The 10,601-nt window shown below is 37.7% G+C and overlaps 1 protein-coding gene across 1 annotated transcript; it reads left to right on the top strand.

Annotated features, from left to right (window-relative positions):
• The first annotated feature begins 238 nt into the window (after window positions 1-238).
• On the top strand, window positions 239-9,171 carry LOC121386844 (leucine-rich repeat-containing protein 58-like). The gene is made up of 3 exons (XM_041517862.1): window positions 239-776; window positions 4,089-4,492; window positions 8,378-9,171. Exons 1-3 carry the CDS (start codon window positions 313-315, stop codon window positions 8,572-8,574), a joined length of 1,065 nt encoding a protein of 354 aa, XP_041373796.1. The 5' UTR covers window positions 239-312; the 3' UTR covers window positions 8,575-9,171.
• Window positions 9,172-10,601: the final 1,430 nt, after the last annotated feature.

Raw genomic sequence — 10,601 nt, forward strand, 5'->3', positions numbered from 1 at the left:
ACGAAAACTCTCGAACATTTTTCCGAAGTGTTGTATAACGATATATTAAATAAAATAACAGCTAAATCTGTTACAGTTTTTGTTAAGTTTTGACACAATCATACTGAGTAAATATATGCACAATCGTAACAGAAAATTAGTTTGTGAGATAAATCTTATACAGAGCAACACGGTGGCATGTTTTTCTGTTAAAACAAATAGGTCAATGACCTTAACCTTAACCCATTTTCTCTGTTAACCCACTCAAAATGTTGTGACAAAGTACATTTTATCTAAACGGGGAGATATTTGTCATTTCGTTTGGTTGACGGTATGGCAGAATTCGATTCTTCCTCGGAAAATGAATTTAACTGTGAAAATGCCGAGGATGTGTCATATTTCAACCTGGATTCGATTCCGGACTGTTTGCTTGAGAGAGCCCGGGATTTGCGTGCGCTGCAACTCAACAACAATGAGTTCACGACCGTGCCAGACTCAGTCGGCCTCTTTACAAAACTCGTGTCATTGGACATCAGCTACAACAGCGTCAAGTTGATTAGCGACAGCATAACCCAGCTGAAAAGCCTCAGGACATTAATCGCCAAAAACAATTTGTTGACGTCGGAGTCGATTCCGAAGGACTTTGGCCTACTGAAGAGTTTAGAGGTTGTCAATTTCAGTTGTAATTCGTTGGAAAGTTTGCCTCCACAGTTTACCGAACTACACAAACTGCGCTGTTTGTACCTTGGGGGGAATTTGCTGACATCCATTACTAGTGCTGTTAAACATTTGACAAGGTAAGAAACATCAGGCCCGAAGTAGGGGGAGGGGGGCAACATAACTCGCATACAGTTAACCCGAGTACTCTGACTGTAAGAGAGCTAGATGGACATTTGGACATAAACAGCTCTCATTACAGTCAGAGACCAACCTATGTCTTTTTTTGGCAATTCCTGACTACCAAACGGTAGGCAACGAGTCCCGCTCTAATACCACAACAATCCTATGTTTGACGTCAAATACCGTTACATCAATCATTTTCGAGTTAAGTGATACAAAAAAATCCACATATTAATCACTAATACACATACTACAGAAAGAAACCCGACAGCACCCACATTCAGCTACGCTTCGTGACACTCCGTCGCAACAATTGCAAAGCTCGGCGATCTATTTCGAGACTGGGCGATTCCGCCTTGTGCTGCAGTTACAGGGGTCATCTCATAAGAGGAGGCAGTACGTAGCACATACTTTTGCCGTATCCTGTCGATAACACCTCAAATGTATCCTTCAAATTCAAAATGGAATCAATAATGTGTAATTGTTTTGGTTTAATGACGTAATGAAATCCAAATTCATCCAAAACGGCATTAGCCAACTCTTCCATGTTGTAACTTCGCTTGATATGAGACGGCCCCTGTAACTGCTGCACAAGGCGGAATCGCCCAGTGCGCGATCACGTGGTCTACGTCTCGAAATAGATCGCCGAGCTTTGCAATTGTTGCGACGGAGTGTCACGAAGCATAGCTGAATGTGGGTGCTGTCGGGTTTCTTTCTGTAGTATGTGTATTAGTGATTAATATGTGGATTTTTTTGTATCACTTAACTCGAAAATGATTGATGTAAAGGTATTTGACGTCAAACATAGGATTGGTGTGGTATTAGAGTGGGACTCGTTGCCTACCATTTGGTAGTCAGGAATTGCCAAAAAAAGACATAGGTTGGTCTCTGACTGTAATGAGAGCGTGTTTATGTCCAAATGTCCGTCTAGCTCTCTTACAGTCAGAGTACTCGGGTTAACATACAGTATGCCCCCCTCCTATGTGGTAGCCCCTAATATAAAATCCTGGCTATGCCAATGCCTACATGTCTAAACATAGCCAAAAGGAAAAGGAAAGAACTACTACATTAGGTAGGTACTATAATTTATAAATATGACAGTCAGGGTTTGTGCCAGATTTTTAGCAGATTTTTTTTAAAGTTAATTTTTTGACAAAATTAATTACTCTTATCATTATTGTATGATTTTCTTAAACCTAACCCTAAACGTAACCCATTTTATTTCTGATATACGCTCTGGTTGTATTCAATTTCATAGCGCCATACATTTCTTTCTGGCATAAACACTGGTGTAGCACTTGGCTACACCCCATGGACTCCACTTCATAACAGGGCAAAACATATGACAGCAGACACGTATGCAGGGAATGGAAGGACTTTCCTTTGGCACTGTCACTAACCCTAACCCTAACCCTAACCCTAACCCTAACTATATTAATGATAAGTATTAAAATTTTATAATGTTCTTTATACATGACAGTGCTAAAGGAAAGTCCTACCCAGGGAATTATGAAAGGGTGGTTTAGACTGGTTTGCAAAGTTTCTAGTGGGGTATACAAGTTAGTTTTGTTTAACGAGGAAACCTGCTACATTTTTCCATTAGTAGTGCTCAAGGGATCTTTTTATATGAACCAACCCACAGACAGGATAGCACATACCACAGCCTTTGATATACCAGTCGTGGTGCACTGGTTGGAATGAGAAATAGCCCAGTGGGCCCACTGATAGGGATCAGAGGTTGCATCAGATGAGAGCTTTACCACTGGGCTATGTCCCACTTCAAGTGGCTACAACATATTTTAAGTCATGTTCCCCATGAAAATATATTTTACAAAAGAAGTGGTCAGACTAAACCTCCACATAAAGCTGATGGGAATTGACAGGCATGTGGCATGGATAGCCACAAGAGGTGAACACTTGTTGCAGTTGGATAGACAAGGACTGGGGTGTGGAGCGGAAGAAGTTGAACAATAGGAGGAGCTGCCGAATCAGGAAGAAATGAGCTGGAGTTAGAATGAGCTGGAGTTAGAATGAGATGGAGAAAAGCAAGAGGGCCGTGGGATGTAGCAACGTGCTCTAGTGGTGTTGTTAAACAAAACAAACTTTTTTTTCAGTTTGAATTTGTTGAATATATGAATAAAATGAAGGTGATAAAAAAAAATTAACTTTTAATTTTTGTATTATAACAATTCACAACATATAACTCTTTAGTGGTTTACATGAATTTCTTACACACCCATTGGTGAGAACACCATGCATTATTTTTGATAACATGTGGTTGTTTACACATGTACATGTGTTAACAATTTCAAGACATACGACTGGCTGCTCCTAGGTGATGACCAGGTCACCACTGCCATACATCCAATGAAGCTACATAGCTACACGTGCAACGGCTGTAAATAACTTTTAGTCAAAAAAGATGTTAAAATTTGCTTAAAACCTGGTTTTTGAGGATATGTAAGAAATAGAATAATACATTCGTGTCTGTTAGATACCATTATTTCACACCTCATTGTTTAAAAACGTATCAAACTCGCTTTCGCTCATTAGATACAATGTACCTTTAAAGTTACTCTTTAAAGTTACATAACTAACACACAAACAAAATGACAACATGCACAAACTATTTTGCATGAGTTGGAAGACATGCAAGCTTGCTATAAATGTATATTGTTTTCATTCCCTATTTATTGCACAAGATTAGTTTGCGCAAGAATATATATATACCACGAGACAGCATAACTACACTTTGTTAAATCTATTAATAATCCTCCCTTTATGGACTTACTTAACCTTAAGAATCGTACTCTGTGGTAATTTTGTATAATGTTTTACAGGGGCGTAGGCTGGGGAGTTTCATGGGGTTCGGACACCCCTGCTGAAGCAAATGTTCTGCTTTCAGAACTAAAACATACAGTTTATACATATGGAGTTTCTGGTGGTGCAAAACAAAATAGAAAAAGGGTCCACTTGGTTCATATTCAAACCCCCAGGTCCAGATCACGCTACGCCCCAGTTTTAAATACAATGTGACGTTATTTGTAAATCAGACATGACTTGAGTAATAAAAAGGTGCTACCTCCAGTATTGAATAAAAAGGGAATTCCCCATTTGCAAATTCCGGTCCAGATTGCATGTGTGTGTGACACAAGATAAATTTATGACATGGTTTGAAAATGTCTTTATCATTATAGTAAGATTGAATAGGTATACATGTAATAAATACCTGTATCAAATTTTAAGTTATTTGTATTTTGTTCTTTTAGACTTGAAGTCTTGTATCTTGGTGGTAACCAGCTGTCGGAGATTCCCGCTGAGGTCGGCTATCTGCACCGACTGACCTCGCTTGTCCTGTGTGACAACCAGCTCCAGAGTCTTCCACCCACGCTGATCAACCTGCGACACCTCAAATCTCTCAATCTCCATAACAACCAGCTGTCGACGTTGCCGCCGGAGATCGTTGCATTAAACCTGATTGAGCTGAGTCTGCGCAACAACCCGCTGGTGGTCCGGTTCGTGGAGGATCTTGTGTACATCCCTCCCACTCTGCTGGAGCTCGCCGGCCGCTGCATGAAAATCAACCGAGTTAAATACAGCACCCTCGATCTGCCAGTGAACTTAGTCCAGTATTTACAGTCGGCACAGAGATGTGTTAACCCAAAATGTAAAGGTGTGTGCATGTTGTTTTTTAAAATCCTGCTGAGAAACGTAGTCCAGTATTTACAGTCTGCGCAGAGATGTGTTAACCTAAAATGTAAAGGTGTGTGGATGTTTTTTTTTTAAGTCCTCTGCTGGCCCAGCTGGAAGGGACTATAGGTTTCGTGTCCGTCGTTATCTGTCTTACTTGTTCGTGGGACGGGACGTAGGCCACTGATAAAGCACTCGCTTGATGCGTGGTCGGTTTAGGATCGATCCCCATCGATGGCCCCATTGGGCTATTTCTAGTTCCAGCCAGTGCTCCACAACTGGTGTAACAGTCTGTGGTATGTACTATCCTGTCTGTGGGATGGTGCATATAAAAGATCCCTTGCTGCTAATCGCAGAGATATGGCCATTGAGCTTTATAATTTATGAGATACAAAAATTAGTTTTCCAGACTTCTTTTTCACAATGCCTCAAGATAAAATGTTGTGCATAACTTTATCATGTACTGTTTCACTTTCCAGGCGATTTACCACAACAAATTTTTATTTTGCCATTGAACTCTCCTCTAGTTTAATATACCTGTAGTATGTCAAAAGAAATATGGCCTGCTAAGTACAGATATGGCCTGCAGGAATGAAGACAGCACGGGGTGAGGGAAGGTTTGGAAAATTTAGGATCTTGGATGTATTTTAGAGCTTTATGGATAACCCACTCGTTGCTTTCCGGTCAGTAAGAATAGTAAAAGTAATTTGGAATGCAGGGCTTGAACTTAACAGTGGCTCCGATGGCCATTGCCGTCGTTGAGATATAAATTGCAGTAGGTAAAGAGCATCACCGATGGCACTTTTGTGCCGTCGGTAAAGCAGCTCAACAATAGCAAATCTGCCAGTATTTAACATTTGTTCATTTAAAAGATGTCTATATATAACAAGATAGCCTTTCAGTCAGGTTTATTTGCTGCAAATGTCACTTTAAAAAAAATTGCCGTAGGCAGGCTCAAAATTGCTGTCAGTTCACTGTTTCACCCAGGGCAATTCTTTTAAAAATTGCCGTGGGAGACAAATTCTTAAGTTCGAGCCCTTGGAAATATAACTTGGGAATATAACTCTTGGGAATATAACATGGGAATATAACTTGGCCAATTTTGTTACAGAAATTTTTTTAAACCGACATGTTCTGAGAGGACATTAATTCTTCAAAAGTTTTGCTTTTACAGTTTTAAATTTTTGATAGGGTTAAGTAATTAAAAAATAATTTGACCGTTGTTATTATTTTAAATTTAGTCTTAATAAATATCTGTGCAAGAGAGTTCTTTATTATAACAAGTTATAACTTATAACTTGTGAACAGTGTTGGTATCTGACGAGCGAAAGCGAGTCAGATACCAACACTGTTCACTCATTTCATAAAAATGGTATGACAGGCAAGCTCCTTTAGTATTCTATAAGATTATAAGATTGGCTTTGTGCCTGCGGCACTTGCTTCGCCAGCCAGTCAATCTAATTTTCTGCACATGCGCCTGCATCAAGGTTAGTACATTTCCACTAAGGCCTTTCATATAACAGGGTTCCTTCTAATTACGTTGTTTTGTGGGTTTATGGGTCTACATGTATGACTACTTAACCAGTGACACAACGATGTCGGGGCATGCTCATTGCGAACGTTCTACCAAACTCTGAGAGGTCTTATTTGATTTTTCCCTCATGCCAGCACAGCTGGCCATGGGAATAAAATCGGACTAATGGAAAGGCAACCCATCTTCAAACATTTGTTTCACAGGTATTTTTCATTTACAGCATCATACAAAGTTTTTATTACATTGTCTGAAATAAATTTGGAATGTTTTGTCCAGTGTGGAATAATTGTTTTACTTTTAGTTTAACTTTAATTTAATGCATTATGATTAATATCCAATTACATAATTTACATAGATCTAAAAAACTGCATTTAATATTTGATGTTGATAAGTTCAATGCCCATACTGACACTTACCGTATATCTTCGCCTGTAAGTCGATCTCGGCTATAAGTCGAGTCCCTAATTTCAAGCCCTGAAAACTTATTTTTTTATTGACCCGTTTATAAGTCGACCCATGAAAAGCAACTTATAAATATTGAAATATTTTTACCCTCTTATAAGTCGACCCCCCAAGTTATAAAATAATTTTTGGGTAAAACAAATTCGACTTATAGGCGAAGATATACGGTATTGGTTACTGCAGTGCACTGGGTGTACAAGTAATTTAGTTTCTTATTTAAAATGTCAACAAATTTAATTATATAATGTAGCATGATTCATGCATAATTACTATTAACCATCCAAGCCAGTGCCACACAGCTGTTATATCAAAGGCCATGGTACATGTACTCTGTGTTTTTTGTGTCTGTGGGAAAGTGCATATAAGAGATCCCTTGCTACTAATAGAAAAATTTAGCGGCTTTCCTCGGACTACACACATGTACGTGTGTCACAATGACCAAATGTTTGATATCCAATAGCTGATGATTAATAAATCAATGTGCTCTAGTGATGTCGTTATACCAAATGTTTGATATCCAATAGCTGATGATTAATAAATCAATGTGCTCTAGTGATGTCGTTAAACAAAAACAAACTTTAACTTACAAAGTATTTTATTTAAACAATGCATGTATACAAGTCTCCATTAAATTTTAATCTGACATTTGCTAGTGGAAATTATCATTTGCATTAATTATAAAATTATGGTGGTGTTTAGCTCAGTCGATAGAGTGCTCGTCTGGGGTGCTTTGGTCCTAGGATTGAACCTCCTCTGTGGACCCATTCTCGGATTGTTTTTTTTAGCATGTCCCAACCAGTGCCCCATGACTGGTATATCAAATGCCATAGTACTAAGTATGTACTGTCTTGTGTCATTAATAACCGTTTGCAAGTTTTATTAATCCTATTCCCGATCATTTCAAAATTTACTACATATAGAGTAACAGCTGAGTTTCACAAATAATTATATTTAACAAAACTGATGACCTGCTTAGCAGCTATCATAAATACATCATATTTTAGAACAAGATTGCTAGTATACCATTTGGAAAACATCTAGTGTATATTATGACGTGCTGTAGGGCTTGCTGGATTGTTTGCGGGCTCTCAAGATTTGTAAACAGGGAGTCCTTATGGCACTTTAATTTTTGAAACCAAAATTGCATACTGCCTGTATCAATGCTCAAGGTGGACACACTCACTACTGACTGTATGAACTTCGCTCTGGATCCCCTCTAGTGATGTGGCTCATTTGCATATAGCAGGTGCACCCTTTTCATGGGCTATTGCTCATTCCCATACCTTCGGACATTTCTCTTTCCATATTATAAGTTAACGTTTCATACATGGCAGTAAAAACTTATCATCAATTATCCTTGTCTTTTGTGTCACAATAACGTTTGTCTTTTAGTATATATTCACATAACCGAACAATCAGTTATTTTAGTAAAACTCATGCGAACTGACTTCCGGTTGCCTAAGATTTTGAAATGTCCCCTGGGAACTGTCGGTGTTGTGTGACGATTTGGTTCTGTGCCTTAATACTGGTGCTGTTTTTAGCAGGCTTAACCTGTTAACTGTTAACCATAGTGCCATACCCAAACATTTCTTTCTGGCAGAAACACTGGTAGCATTTCGAGCCCTGATGTTTGTAATTTATATATACTCAGTAACATTTCGAGCCCTGATGTTTGTAATTTATATATATACTCAGTAGCATTTCGAGCCCGGATTGTAATTTATATATATATACTCAGTACATTTCAAGCCCTGATGTTTGTAATTTATATATACTCAGCAACATTTCGAGCCCTGATGCTTGTAATTTATATATATACTCGGTAGCATTTCGAGGCCCGTCAATTAAATATATTTTATCTCTTTATTTCAGGTGTTTACTTTACATCTCGTATAGAACATGTCAAGTTTGTAGATTTCTGCGGAAAATATCGCCTGCCCCTGATGCAGTATCTGTGTTCCCCGAAATGTACGTCCTCATTGCCAACAGTGACATCTAGTGCTAGTGACAGCGAGACAGACGAAGAAGACGGCGCGAGAGAGAGAATGAGACGAGTGCTCCTGGGGTAAACAAGATTGGTCCAAAGGGAGGCCACTCTAGCAGTAACACTTTCTTCACAAAATATTTCTTTAAAATCAAATTCTTACTGTTGCTTACATCTGGTATTTAAGGTAAACAATATGTTGCATACTGCACATGGTACTGTCAGTTTTGTTTTTATATTATTATGATGTGTTGAAGTTTTTGACAGAACTTATCATATTTTGATGCTGGATTTATGCACTTTAAAGAGATTGTTTTCTGCCTTTGTAAAATCATTCCAACTAATAAAGCCTTTATAGGCACTAAAGTGGCACTAGAGTCGGAAACATCGTAGAGTGGCAGCAAACCGAGGACAGTTTGTTTAATTAATACAGATTGTAAACAATCAACGAGTTGGAAAGAAATGAACAGTTATTGACGTGTGATAAAAAAATCATTAAACATTGCTGATACCTAAGTTATTGATGTGTGCTAAATTAGTTATTCAACTGTGACATGTTCAATAAAACAGTTAGTGACATGTGATATATTCGTTACCAAACATTGCCAATACCTTTATCAATTTGTTTAAAACTGTTAAGTGCTACTGAACTATGTGATAGCGATTAAAATTATGAAGTTTATGATAAAAAGTCTTTATCATATATCTTCATTAACAAGGAACATTACCTTTTCAGAATTGTTATTAGCAACGGTTGTCATCAGTTTGGAAGCATTAGCATCTACTATTTAACATTTTACAATTGTGTAGCAATCTTGTGAATTGCAGAGTGAATTGTAATGCAATACTGAAGAAAATGTTCCCACATTAATCATCTGTTGTGGTTTTAACAACTGTATATCTAATCACAAAATTATTAGCATGTTTTATGTTTATTTTATTTTAAACATAACGATAAGTAACAATTTTAATTTACTCTTCAGTTTACATAATATATAATACAATGTTTATAAACTGTGTATTTGATTGATTGTATGTACATACATATATGCATTTTATGTTTTTTCGTTACATACCAACTATTATTACGAAACGAGTGTCAGAATGTTTGTATTGCCCGAGCAAGAGCGAGGGTAATACATGAATCCTGACACGAGTTTCGTAAAATCAGTATGACTCGCACGCAAGTGTAATAATTTCTTTATTATCCATATTATTATTGTTGTTTTCTTTATGAATAACAAGACCCAACTCAAAATGTTTCAACCACAACTAGAAAGAGACGACGAAATGACGTCATATTTCAACTGCCCAGTCTGAGCTAGGACTGGAGAAGCAACGTCATAACATGATGTCGCTTCCCAAAATTATGTCATTAAACTTGTTATTACACGTGTGCTTCATATGATTATTATTAACTTGGTTATGTTGAACCACGAGGATAATAAATCACACATATTACATGTATATAATATTTAAAACCACAAAGTACTAGCGTCCAATTGGTTGCCGTTACATCGCATGGCTTTCTGTTTGCCAGGAAACGTGAGTGATTACTCCCACTCCACTCCACCATTTATGGGTTTGGGTTACGCTAAAACAAAGTTTAAAAAAAAAGTTAATATTTGTTTTGTTTACCAAAACCGTAATTAATACATGATCAGGACCGTATCTCTACCTGGGACGAGACATAGCCCAATGGGATTGATCCCAAACTGGCTTGCACATCAGGCGAGTGCATTACCATTAAGCTATATTAATCACACTCGGATAGACAAATAAATTCAATAAGCTATTTTGTTTTTACCCAACACACCGTGGCCATGTAAATGGTGTCATAGATTTAATGCACAAACACAAATGGATTAAGCAACATTAGATTTGTGCGAGCAACTCTCATTTGAAACAATCTAGTAATTTGGTTTTTAGTCTCCTACCAGACGCTGCAACTAGGTTTCATCCGGTTTGTCCGTCTGTCTGTCCCAAATATGGTTTTCCAAACTTTTGTTTTGCACTGCTTCATGATATTGAGCTGAAATTATGGATATAGCCTTGTCACGTACTGTTACAGTTCAAGTTTGACTTTCATGGTGATTTACCCATTTTTCACAG

The sequence above is a fragment of the Gigantopelta aegis genome, chromosome 12, assembly GCF_016097555.1.
Source record: "Gigantopelta aegis isolate Gae_Host chromosome 12, Gae_host_genome, whole genome shotgun sequence".
NCBI classification, from domain to species: domain Eukaryota; kingdom Metazoa; phylum Mollusca; class Gastropoda; order Neomphalida; family Peltospiridae; genus Gigantopelta; species Gigantopelta aegis.